Here is a 13048-nt window from a genome sequence, read left to right as displayed (position 1 = left end):
TGAGGGCCGATGTCGTTGCGGTTGGTAGAATGAATGGGGATGTTGGTTGGTTTGTCTAAACTCTAAAGGTACCGCGGGGCAGGGTTGCCTAGGAAATTCAAAGTCCCGAGTCTTTTGCTGCTCGGCGCATGTCCTCTCCCAGGCATATCCGTTTACAGGCGACATTATGGACGCTGTGGCCGTATATCGCCGTCGTAAATCCACCGAGGATCCAGAGACGAGAGAGGAAGAGGGGAGGTGGGGGGAAAGACGAAAAAGAAAGAGAGTGAAAAAGAGGGAAAAAGTGCGCCATGCAGAAGAGAGTTATAAGTGTACGCTCGTATGCCGCATACGGAGAAACCAAAGATCCGTTTGGTCTTGGGTATCAATTTGTCCCGGACCGAAGTTATTTTTCAAATTTTCATCCTAATCCCGCAGCGAAGAGACTTGAGAAGCTAATTACAAGGCGATATTTTAAGAAATCTATAATTGAAGACAACAAGCTGCAGCGACACGTTGCTCACCTCGTATACCGATTTCTTACAATATCAAACACCAAACTTTTTCACCGCGTTACTTGGGGAATCGTGGCGCGAAAACGGATATCAAAAAGCACCCTGAAACGATGACGACGAGTTCGACATTCCGCGAAGAGCAGAGCACCCATCAATATCATCGATCCAGAAACAGAAGCATAAGCTGTACCAGCAGCAGCAGCAACGACGCGGGGAGCTATCTTCGCGAAATGAAATTGGCAACAAATTAGGTACTCTCCTTGTGTGTACAGCGCCGCGGTGCCCAATTAGCGGTTGGGTCAAACCCGTTTCTTCCATTGCAAAAACTACGGTGCTATTCGCTCCTCTCGGTCCCCCGCTTCTCCCTCTCGCACCAGGAGAGCCGGTATCTCCCGTCACGGATCACCTGGAGTTTCGCTTCACGTATGACGAGGGCATGAGACAAAGAGACAGGAATAAAAGGAACAGGGAAAGACGGGAGGAATAACTCTGTTCTCCCATTTTAAGCCTCGATCGGAAGCACTTGGCGTTTGCAGTTGGGTACACAAGCTTCGAGGATCGTTCTTCATTCTTGAGAGCAGAAGCTCGTTCATTTCTTTGTGGATAAATCATCCACTTTAATTGTCATTAACCCGGCTTGAATATCGTGTTGTAGTAGGTTCGTAAAAAATGAAGCCAGCAATGTTTCCGGGTTTCACCGCACCTCTCTGCACGATTTGCGAGACCGTTTAGTGCGTTGTGAACAATCCACCAGCCTTCAAGAACGGAATATCATGATGGACGTCGCGATCGGTATCGGACCGCGCGTTTCTTCAACTTTTCGTTTCTGACAGCTGACGTTGCTTCGGGTAAAAACCAACCAACGAGTTTTAAACTGCGCTAAACGCGTTCCGCGTCGATGCGACGTATGAGTACCATCATCGTCATCATCATCATCATCATCATCATCACCATCATCATCATTATCATCATTATCATCATGGAAGAAAAATGTTCACGGATGATTTTGTGTAATTGGAAGGCATCGCAGTACAATTGGACCGGGACAACGACACGAGCAACAGTTTAATGCTCGGCATCGGTACACCTATATACTATACTTCCGCGAAGGAATTCTCTCGTGGGTGTTTTTCCCTCTCATCCCATGGCAGGCAGCATCTAGGTGACGTTTCACCGTTCTTACAGCGGTTCTCCGCTTCCCGCATACTTTCTTCCTCTTCTTATCCTATCTGACGCCGATTCCGCATCACCATCACTGTTACGCAATTGCGTACCTACGCCGTCGCCGCTGCAGCTATGCTTCGATATAAATAATAACCGAGCTGAAACAGCTCGCCGGTACCTTCACCCTACCTACTGGTACCTTCTCGTAATTGTATCTGCACTTGTAAGCCGCCGACCGACGCCGCGCGCTCCTTAAAACCCTTAGGGAATGCGTTTGAACCGTTCTCGCAATTGCGACGTTCTTCATAACGTATCCAGAACGTCATGCTACGTTATTGTTATGGGAAAGTCTACGGTAGCCGTGCAGGTTCTAGTCTACATGTATAAGTCAAACCGCAATTGCGATATTATGTCGTGGATCCTGAGATCATGCATGTCAGCATGACTCAGACTTCAAGCTCCCAAATTACGTCCAAGGAACAGTGCTTCCAAAACTGCTTAAAAATTCGCAAACCGTGAAAATTTCATCGTTCCAGATCTTTCGGAACAAGATAACGACACACCAAGCTCGCCTGTGATCGATAACTAATCAGGTTCCAGCCACACTCCACAACGATTCACAGTCTCCTTAACCATCACCTTAAGCGAGGTAAAGATTATAATTTACAACGTTGTATTTGGCTGGGTTAGAATGTTGAAAGGCAGAGTCCATAGCGAGTATCGGTCGGTGCTTGACCATACTTAGGATTTTACGACGGAGGTATATAGAGTCGGTCAGTGCGTTATTAATTGATAATGACGTCGCGGCGGAACGTCTGGGTTAATATTGGCACGCGCCAAGAGCCGGGGACTCGGGTCAAAGGTGACGCAATTAAGAGTTAAGACGGATCATCGACGCGTGCGCGAAGGACGGACACACCGCGCCTCCCGGCTCGCACTAGCCGACGCCGACGACGAAGCCCAAAGATTTACGATCCTCATATTTACTCGTCTGAATTCACAAGTGCAGGCAGCCAGTCTGTGTATGCATATGGGTACAACTGTTGTGTTGTCGTCGTTGCTGCACCGCTCACCAGAGAACACGCAACGCGCGATAGAGACGAAGAGAGAGAGAGAGAGAGAGAGAGAGAGAGAGAGAGAGAGAGAAAAGACGTCTGTAGCCGGCCTAAGTGCAATATGAGATCTATTAATATTCGGTGCACGGTTGCAGGGTCGGTGCGAAAAACATCCGCGGAAGCTGAACGAACGGAATGAAATTTTGGCGAAAAAAATTCAATTCCGAAAAATTTTTACACATTTTTCATGTCCGTCGAGATGAAAATTAATGTCCTGGGGATAAATGTCACCGTTGAAAAACCGAGAATACTGAAAAAGATGTTCAGCGATTTTCCTTCTCAAGTTTATAACTGTACCTACTCCTGAACCTAGCAGACATCTTCTTATTCCACTATACATATTTGCAAAACAGTCGCGCCTTTCGTTTGGTCTCGAAAATTTTGGGGCGTGGTGAAGCGAACTCTTACAATAACCCTGAAATCCTTGCGCGACTCAAATTTGAGTGGCATTCTTTGTTTGGACAGTTCTGCAGTTTACCCTCTGCGATTAGGTACTCAAAATCCTTGCATGACTTTTGAAAGTATTGATCTTGTTTCCTCGCGGGCTTATATTTCACCGAGGTTTACAAGAACTCATAATTTCTCAATCATCCTCTTAAGATACGTTCGTGAATGTCTATTCAATTTAATCACGAGTCTAATCTGATCATCGATTTCTGTTATTCCCATCGGAATAATGTTTTTTCTTATCTCTCTTCATCCTTCTATTTCTCTCTCTCTCTTCCTCTCGCGCTCGTTCCACGGATCAAACGGAATTCGAATAATTTCATTCCATTCAGTATCCCCGGTATACCATCCTTTCAGCTTTCAAGTTATTTCGGAGTCTCTCAATGCCGATAGATACTCTCACAATCTTTCAATACTCCATTAATAAAGTCAAAGACACGCGTGATAAAATGGTGAAAATTTCTATACAGCCGCGTCTCCTCATTCCACAGCCATAGTAAAGAACTTGAAATCGTTGCGACGAACGATAGTCGGAGATGACACGATAGTGATAATTCTCTTTATCCATAATCAGGCATGAAGAATAAAATTCAACAATTTTCCGGAAACTAAAAGTCAGTATCTTATATTCCGCATGCGGTAAGTTGAAACTCAGTGGTTGTAAAAAAATTTTAAAGTTTCTTTGAAAATACTTGCTGTTCCTCCGTGCTTACAATAAATCATTCTAAATTCCTTTTTCTCAACCATGTCAAATCTAATTTTTCCATTTCGTCATCACGCCAAGATCTCTCTCTCTCTCTCTCTCTCTCTCTCTCTGACAGTTGTAAAACAGACGAGCAAATTACAGCGTGTAAAATATTTGAATGCGTGATGCCATCCCTGGGGCGTGCGTATCTAATACTAGTTGGTGATCGAGATTTGTGTGTGGGTAAAACGCAACGGCGTTGCACGTTGCACGAGAATAGGTGCTTAGCCGCTCGTAGAGCATTAGCGGTACTTGTCATATCGTCGACGCATACAAAATGCCACCAGCGTGTGCTTAATAAGATCTATGTACCTAAGCACCACTTGTACACTCCACTCAACTCTGGATACTCGGTTCACGTACCTTGTACGCAGCTCGCAACGTACGTGTCGTGTAGTCACTAAGAGTGCCAACATTCAGCCGCATCTCGATACATACGAATGGACACTAATTTCTGCACGGACGGTACACGATCATATTCATCTCCATGATGAAATCCAGTTGTTAGGTGGTAAAGATTTTACGCTGTCGATTGAAATTATATGAGATGAAATGCGGACGTTGATTGAATAATTTTTTCACTGAGGAACAAAAATTCCTAACAGCATCTTTATGGATTCTTACACAACATTTGTCGTGTGAAACCGGTAGGTGGATGTAGTAATTACGATACATGTCACTGTTAATTCGTTTGATAATTTCATAGCATATAAAATGGCCACTAATCTATATCTATACACGCTATAGATCAGTGATAATGGCACAGGTTGATCAGGAATCAAAAACAGGTTGGTAATGATCCTGCAAGAAAAAAAATTGGCAAATTGGTGATAGATGAGCCCGGTTTATCCTGAGCGTAACCTGAATAATTATCACTATCTGCACAGTTTGTATATACGTGAGAAAGTATAGATTCGTCGTATTCACCAGACAGACTGTCTCAAGAAGTTACGAAGTGAAGAATCACCTGTTTTGATAGGAATTTATGCACGACCGTGCAGTTCATTCCAAGTCAATTACTGCCAAGAATATTGTTGCTTCCTTATTTACCGAATGTGTTAAATAATCCCAAGATCTAGCTGTGACACCGATCGAGCTTACATTTAACACTTTCGTTTTCTGCACCGTGGCCGAAAGAATGTCCGCGAGAGTTTCGTCAACGATAAATTGGATCACGTCATTCAACAAGAATGATCAGGGTGCCATTGGGTTAGCTGCATAACGACGATTCCGGAAACGAGATATAAACTAACGTCGAATCGTAGAATGGAAACATGCATGTCTGAAATGTCTGGGAGACAGAGAGTGGATGGATTGAGACGTTTGAGTTGAGACAGATCCGAAGGAACTGCAAGAAGGCGAGGCTAAGCGCACTATCCTTGACTATTGATCTCTCATCCCTACAAGCGGTTTCTGGCTTCATACCTTTATTTCCCTTTAACAGTTCTAGATACAGAGTAAAACAGCCCTCCGCATAACTCTCCTTCTGCCCACCCTTCCGCCCTCTTGTCCACAGTACTCGACTCGCAGAGCCCTACAGAACAGCTAATTGCGGGGGTTGAAGGTGAGTTTGGGCAAAGTTTTCCGCAGGGTAAAAGGCAGCCCCGTCAATACACCGATACATCGCGTGCAGTGACATTAGATTAGCTTGGTACTACTCCCAGTGTGCAGTTAAGTGTGTATAAAGTATAACCTGCGTTGTAATATTGTACAGGGTGTTGCAAAGGAATTACCGAGTGCAGTACCGCGATGCGGAGAGTCGTTCCTCTCATTTCACACGCAGTGAACATTACACACTGCAGTCTCTTGATATAAAAATAGAGTTCGGTATTTCGAGAAAGGCTTCTCCTCCATACGACTCGACGACTATCCATACGGTCAGAAGTCGTCAGCAGTCGAGGACGACTTAATAATGTCGCATCGGTATCAGACACGCACGACGATCAGCGGCGTTCGCACCTTCATTTTAAACGCGTCTACGTTGTATTATACATACCTATATATCTTTCCCGGACGGTTTAGAGAACATCGTCAGATCGCTGAGGCACTCTAGTACGAGGACGGAGATTGATTCCTGTATCCACGAAATCGTGTACAACCTGATTGTCTCTGTCAACGATTAACACCAGCTTCCAGTGGGCAAGTATCACAACTCCCGGCGACGAAGATCACACTCGTATCCCATATTCGTAGATACGAACGATGTAGATCGAGAGGGGAGAAAAAGGAGGATGAATTTTTTATTCTACTCTCGGAATCATCCGCGAGGCTTGACGGAATCTCGAGTTTTTTTAGATAACGAAATAATTCTACCATTATTCACGCGTCGCAAGCTCCGACGTGTTTCGAAATCAGGCGCAATTACATATTTTAGGCCTATGGGGTATACCCACCACCTAAGGATGATGCTATATTTTATCTTGTGCAGCTCTCGCGCTACGGAATCACATTATACACGTCAAAAAAACCTCTATTATTTCTACACTCGAAATGGAATTAGAAACTATTTTTATTTGGTCAAAGTTAGTTTAGTCGACAAGTCAACTAATGGCTCGCTATTCATTCTACTAAATGTTCCCCCGTTTAAAATTGAATTTATTAAAACAACAAATTTTACTAGCCTGTCCACTTGTGTACTAAATCATGTAATCAACGAAACAACAAGTAAACGAATACTCCAACAATTAGGTGTAATAGCTAAGTATCGTAAAATAGCTTTACCAACAGTACCGAATCAATGCAAGAATTTATCTAATGTTGAGCTGTTTGAATTACATATGTGAAGGTTTTCATAAAATTTGAAAAACCTTCTCACTCAAAGCTTGGAGTAGGTATCTCACTGATTTGAAGAAATTATTTACTCGGTATCAAGTTTGTTTAGAATACGTACATATAACTATACACACATATATATATATAAATAGTTATTTATGATGTGACAAAATCTTCTTAATCGAAACATAATTAACCTGACGAAATATTTCTTCCGTTCAGTTTACGCACCGTAACACGTGATTTTCACATCGGCTTTTCCCTTGATCATTTTCACTGCCGGGCCAAGTTGCATCTGCCGCGATTTTATCACCGTAGATCTTTCAGATCCATCTAGCTGTACGTCCGTCTCTGTATATGATATGTACATAAACTTATATACCCAGTGACGTATGACGAAAGTGTAAGGTGTATTACAGTGACAATACACTACATCACAACGAAGTATAAGAATTTAATCGCGCGGTAGAAAATGCAGCCAGAAGTAAAAGCAGAAGCAGCATGAGCGTGAAACGAGGTGCAATGATGCGAGAGTGTAAGGCATGTATACATATGTATATATATATATATACTATATATGCGTGTACATCCCACCGAACGAAATGCAACTGTTGGTGCGTTGAATTTAAATCAAGTAGTTAAGCGTCTATTTTCTGTCTAAGAATAAACCCCGCGCCAACTATTACGAGAAATGGCTGCTGCCAGAATGTATCCCATGGTCCGCATGCACGCTAAGAGCATCAACCATCCGATCACGGTTCTGCTTCGATTTCTCATCGCGGTCCGCGATTTCAATATTTGAGATTGAAAATAAAGGAGTTTGTGCATCACAGGTGAGGCAAAAGGAAATAACCGATTGTTCTCAATCCGTACGCATCCGAGAATTTGTCCCGGGGATAAAATAGCAGAAATAATTGGACCAAAAACCCGAGCATTGTACACTTTTGTTATTGTTATATTTGTGCACACACCGTACTTGTGTACACGGTACGTTTGATGTACGACCGCCGGCATCGTGCCGCAATTACTTGGGCAACGCGTCCTATCTTATCTCGTTCAGTTGAACTGTCAAAAGCAGCGTGTCGAACCCTCGCGATCGCAACCTGCTGCAGTCGTAAAATTGCAGTAAAGAGCGCGGAGAATGCACTCTCGTGTTTTCTACGCCGATTAGCCGTATAAATGAGGGTGAAATAATGGAAACAATAAGATTCGACGATTTGACTTGTAAAATATCTGCCGTTGATCGTGTAGATGGCGGACAATTTTTATCTTCTGTATTTTTTGGATAATCGAAGCACCTTTCTATAGCCAGAATGATCACTGGGCTTGGATTATACCGCAAAATTCTTGATAAATCCTGTTCCGCCATTATTTGCAAGAGTTCTCAGAGACCTCGTGTGTTACAAACGGTCAATTCTTTGCTATTACAACTGGTTTTGCTCAGACATTGGGCAAATGTTCGATTCCGTGTTTAACAGAAATTTAATGCCAAGAGGTATTTATCACGCGCAAGTCTTCCTGGCCGTCTCAAAGCCTTCAGAAATAACCTGACGGCGGTCTCGTGTCTGCATCAGCCTTTTGCTCTACACACCCGCACTAACGCGTCAGCAGCTTCGAAACGAGTCAATAACTGCCTTACAGCCACGTTATACCCTGACAGCGTTATCTCCTCGTTTCTACTACGCTCGTTACTCATACGCTTTTACAGATATAAATTGGATAATCGCACCTCGGCTGAGAACCATGATCATGCGATCACAGAACGATCTTCACGCACCGATATTCCATAGAGAATGTGCGCAATCATCCATATCCATCGAACGAAACGCGGACCATGATAGAATACATCGATTCACCAAACGAAAACTTCTTTATTTACTACTTTGTTGTACTCCGCATATTGCTTGCTACATCGACCATTCGCAGAATCCCTTGCGATCAAAATTATTATCTTATCCACTGTTTGTTACACTGTTTGTTCAACAAGTTCCAAATATTACTCTGTAAATTTGACTCATCTGATTGAATTGTTGTTCTATGCGTTCAATGTTGGCCACTGAACTCTATATACCTACCTAATAACCATAAGAATGATCAAATGTTTTTCAAACTAGAGTTAAACTTGTAATCGAATTATATGCGTTGCATGTCTATCAGTATTTGATCTCGTTCGTGAAAATATAGTTTTGACATTCAATGGAGCAGATTGAATTCACTATCCTGCGAAAAGTCTGGACTACAAATGTCACAATTCCCTCTCAACTCCTTTCTACGACACGAGGCTTCGATTCTTCGAGGACCCGGATGACAGGGAAGCCCAAGCGCAACGCTCGGAGTCCGTCGGATCAGAGAATTGGAGTTGGAGTAACCGGAGTATAAATTCGTCCCGGGATGTAAAAAGGGTTTCGAGAATGTATGATGGAACTTACGTATATCGTCAGGGTTTGATGTCTGAAGAGATGCCGAGGCCGTCCGAAGAAGGGGGCCCCGAACGAGAAGTTCCTCTTCGAGTTGGGCTCGGCTGGGTCGGGCCTGCTTCCGCCTCGCCGACATACCTCTGGTATCGGAGTCGTGGCTCCTCGTTGCACCGGCACCTCGCGCACAACTGACGGTAGTATTAATCGTGAATGAAGTCCTCCGTGCACTGATCCGCGGTCTAGTAACACACACGCGGTTTTTCCGGAGCCAGCAAGGACCGGCGGCAGTCTCTCTACTAGAGGCCCTCTACTCGTTGAGAGGGCGATCCAGAATATGAAGAGTGATAATGATAATAGGATCGTAGATCCACCTGCGCCCGGTTCTGCTCAGCGTCCTGATAGTCCCGTCGCGACGCATCCGGCCCCGAAGAGTCCCGATTTCCTCAGTTTCCTGGTACGTACGTAACCCGTTAAATCACTGCACCCCTTGGACAGACATTATCCGTCCGTAATCACTGAAGCTTGAGTCAGGGAGACGCACCTCCCCACCAGGCAATATCCACTTCCGTAATAATTCCATGCGTCACGGTGTTTCTTGTATCCTTCGATACGCGTTAAATATCTCCGTCCGTGCGCGAGCTCTATCGAGTAGAGTAAAGATCGTGTGAGTAAGATCAGTGTTTGCGCGTACAATATTTGTTTGTGTATCGTGTTTCGATTAAACCGCGAACTTCTCTACAAATTTATTCTCAAAGTTACTTTCAAACACCAAAGACAACGACGACGACGATCGAGGGAACGAGGACCGTAAACAACAATCCATTTACGATTCTTCTTCGAACCAAGAGGCGTCGGTTGAGAGGGGAGTGAAGGTGATGGGAAAGGGGCAGGAAGGGGGGGAGGTGAGCAATATTTACTCCGTTTGCACAGTTATTACAACGAAGATACCTACAATTAAAACCGTGACAACATTGTTATATCCAGCAAAGCGGCAACGGTGTGTTATATTAGTACATGATACACATTGGATTCGTTTATCTTCACGTGTATACGAATTGTATTGTGTATACGCAATTAACAATCGTCGTTTAATTTCCTTTTCTTAATTTTTACACACCTTGTTATCATTAATCTGAGGAGGATTACGATTATTGTTGTTGTTGTTGTTATTGTGATTATTATTATTATTGTTATTATTATTATTCACTGCGATGTACCAGTCTAGGCACATAATACGTATTATCGCCGTATATTATTTGTATACATATATATATATACACATATGTACGTATGTATATATATATATATATATATTCGTGTATACGTATATTATATTATATTATAAACGCACAGATGTAACGACGATGTATCATATGTACACAAAAACTTCTGTACATGTTCAAGGCGTTTCACAGTGAATCCAGACTCGACTAATCTCGACACTCTCACTACGTTTACAGTTCATGGCTGGACACCAGTTCGTTGTTATAGCGGGTCCAGTGGTTGTCACACGAGAGACGATTTAGGGCCGACTAAGACGTGCATCGAGGGAGAGGAGAGGGCGAGAGGGGTGGTTACGCGGGGTGGGAGGGAGAGAGCGAGGGAGGGCGACGGAGTGGGGCGAGGGTGCCGAAGGGAGGGCGGTACAGCAGGTGGGTGGTAGCTGCTCCTGGACCGGCCCCGTTGCGCGTACCACCTTCTCGGCGTGGAGGGCGGTGTGGTGGTTGATTAGGTCGCCCTGGGGGTGCCGCGTGCGTTGATACCGGCATGAACCCGCGACGTTTCGACCGGAGATCCTCGATCATCCGAGGTGAGTTCGATTGATCGATCGATTTCCAGTCTCTTATGATTCTCCTTCTTTGAACGGTCCTACTGTCCGTAGTCTTCTTCTTATTCTTTAGACCGAGAACAATAATTTATCGATACACCCGGCGACCGTGGACGAAAGTAATTAAGCAAAGTAAAAAAGCAAAAAAAAACAGTACGGTTTGAGAAACACGCTGGCTGAGCTTTGCGCCGTTTTCAAGCCCCGGACCTCGTTGAGCTCGGCTCGGCCGAACGACGGACGGACCAGGTCTGGGCTGACGTCCGGAGGCCTCCCCACTCCTCCTCAATCCTGGCGGGGATAGGTGCGCGCGCTAGGCCCCCACCACCTCCACCGGTACCCCCACCCCCTGCCCCAGCCCCTTCTTCCACGGCGATCCCCTCTCTTATCAACGAACCCCAGAGGTACTTGCGCTAGTAGCCTTGCCGCGGCCTCCCTTCCGCGATTACAGTACCACCCTTGTTGATGCGCACTCTTACGATACTCGCGTTTCCCTGCTGCCGCCGCTGCTGCTGCTGCTTTTGGTATTCCTGCTGCTGCATCTCTCCAGCTTTCTTTATTCCTCTTTCCCTTTTGCGATTATCACGAAAAGACTTTCTTCCGTTATATTCTGTACCTATTAGGTTTCGATACTTGGTTGTTTTTTTTTTTTTTTGTTTTTGTTTTTTTTTTAGTCTAGTTTTTACTTTCTCTCTCTCTCTCAGGTCAAGTTGGGCTACTTCGCGTTACAGTTTCTTCGGCGACTAGGTACCTGCCACCGCGACCCGCACTGCAGGTACTTCACCCTTTCCTATGACCTACGAACGTAGGTATACCGTGCGTATGATTTTCGGAGGGCTTCGACCGGCGGACGGCTGAATGACCGGCTTGGTACCAGACTGCCGGTTGAACGAGAGACGGTGTCGAGGCGAACCGCAAACCGCACGAACCGACGCCGTCCTCTCATCTACCTTAGTCCACGTAAACGCCCTCTCCGTCTTACTCCCACCGCGGTGGGCCTCCCCCTCAGCCCCCCTCCTCCCATTCGACCCCTCCTCGTCATCCTCCTCCACCGGCTCTCTCGTTCCTCTTCAACCCCGCCGACGCTCGCCGCGAGGTGACGCTTCCTCGCCGGCGTCGGCAGGTTCCTCTCCTCCGAGAGCGCGGGCGTGTCTTTTCTCGCCGAGAGGTCCCGCCCCTCTTATACATTATTATAGCAGACACGAGTGCCTCTATGAATTTCTACCCGGGTACATGCACGTGCGGTGACGAGGTGATGTGCGCACCGTCGACGTCGTCGTCGCTCCGTCCTAGACTGACGGTTTTTACGTCCTGCTCGACGGTAGATGAAGTGCTGTTAAGCCCACAGTTGCTGCCTCCGAGTTACATACTTATCTACCTCCAGGACCATACCGGCCACGTTGTCTATACCTACTCGCCGTTCTTCCTGATGGTGAGAATTTTACCACTTTTAGAGTTCCGGTCTGCCTTGCGCCAGGTCTATACTCGTCTGACCGCGTTCCGTGCTACTCTATACTATACATATAGGTACCTGTACATGCGCTTCGGTTTTGTATTCTGGCCAGAAACACGGATATTCGTCAATTACAGAATATGTTGGTGCTTCGGTCGACAGACGACATCGAAAATTAGTGATCATCCTTATGCATTGTAGTATTTTTACTGGTATAACGTCATTTTCGAAAATACACAAAGGATTGCTCTTCATTTACCCTGATCAGGAGACGATAAGCCTCATACGCGGTTCAATGAATTCGTTCGTACTGATCATTCAACACGAATGATTCTCTATGTCCAGATCAGGCATCAATGATACCAACCCTCCTGGGTTATCCACCTTTCCGCGTGAGCCTCGAGCGGAAGCCTTGATTCTGAGCACCAGGATAGGTCTGGAAACCTCTAGGAGACTCTAAGTTATAGCGAGGAACAGAGTCCTAGACCGTATAAAGGAAGAGAACGTGTCCGTACCTCGCGTTCTAGAGAAGTTGGAAAAACAGGTGGCTCCGGTTGGAGGGACTCAGTCTCGGGAACTAAGACGATGAATGAACCTGATCCCCATGCAGCGCTAC

General features: G+C 45.3%; 1 protein-coding gene across 2 annotated transcripts in view; it reads right to left on the bottom strand.

Annotated features, from left to right (window-relative positions):
- The window catches only part of LOC124405510 (homeotic protein spalt-major), a 55567-nt gene extending 46165 nt beyond the window's left edge, over positions 1-9402 (bottom strand). Inside the window, exon 1 of one of the 2 annotated variants that reach the window (XM_046880454.1) lies at positions 9167-9402. In XM_046880454.1, the coding sequence (XP_046736410.1) occupies positions 9167-9290 (124 nt within the window). In that variant the 5' untranslated portion in view covers positions 9291-9402. The remainder of the gene's footprint in view (positions 1-9166) is intronic. The other variant, XM_046880455.1, reaches the window with a different exon arrangement.
- Between the last annotated feature and the right edge of the window lie 3646 nt (positions 9403-13048).

This window comes from Diprion similis, chromosome 4 (assembly GCF_021155765.1).
Source record: "Diprion similis isolate iyDipSimi1 chromosome 4, iyDipSimi1.1, whole genome shotgun sequence".
NCBI classification, from domain to species: Eukaryota; Metazoa; Arthropoda; class Insecta; order Hymenoptera; family Diprionidae; genus Diprion; species Diprion similis.
This window is presented reverse-complemented; position numbering and strand designations above follow the sequence as displayed.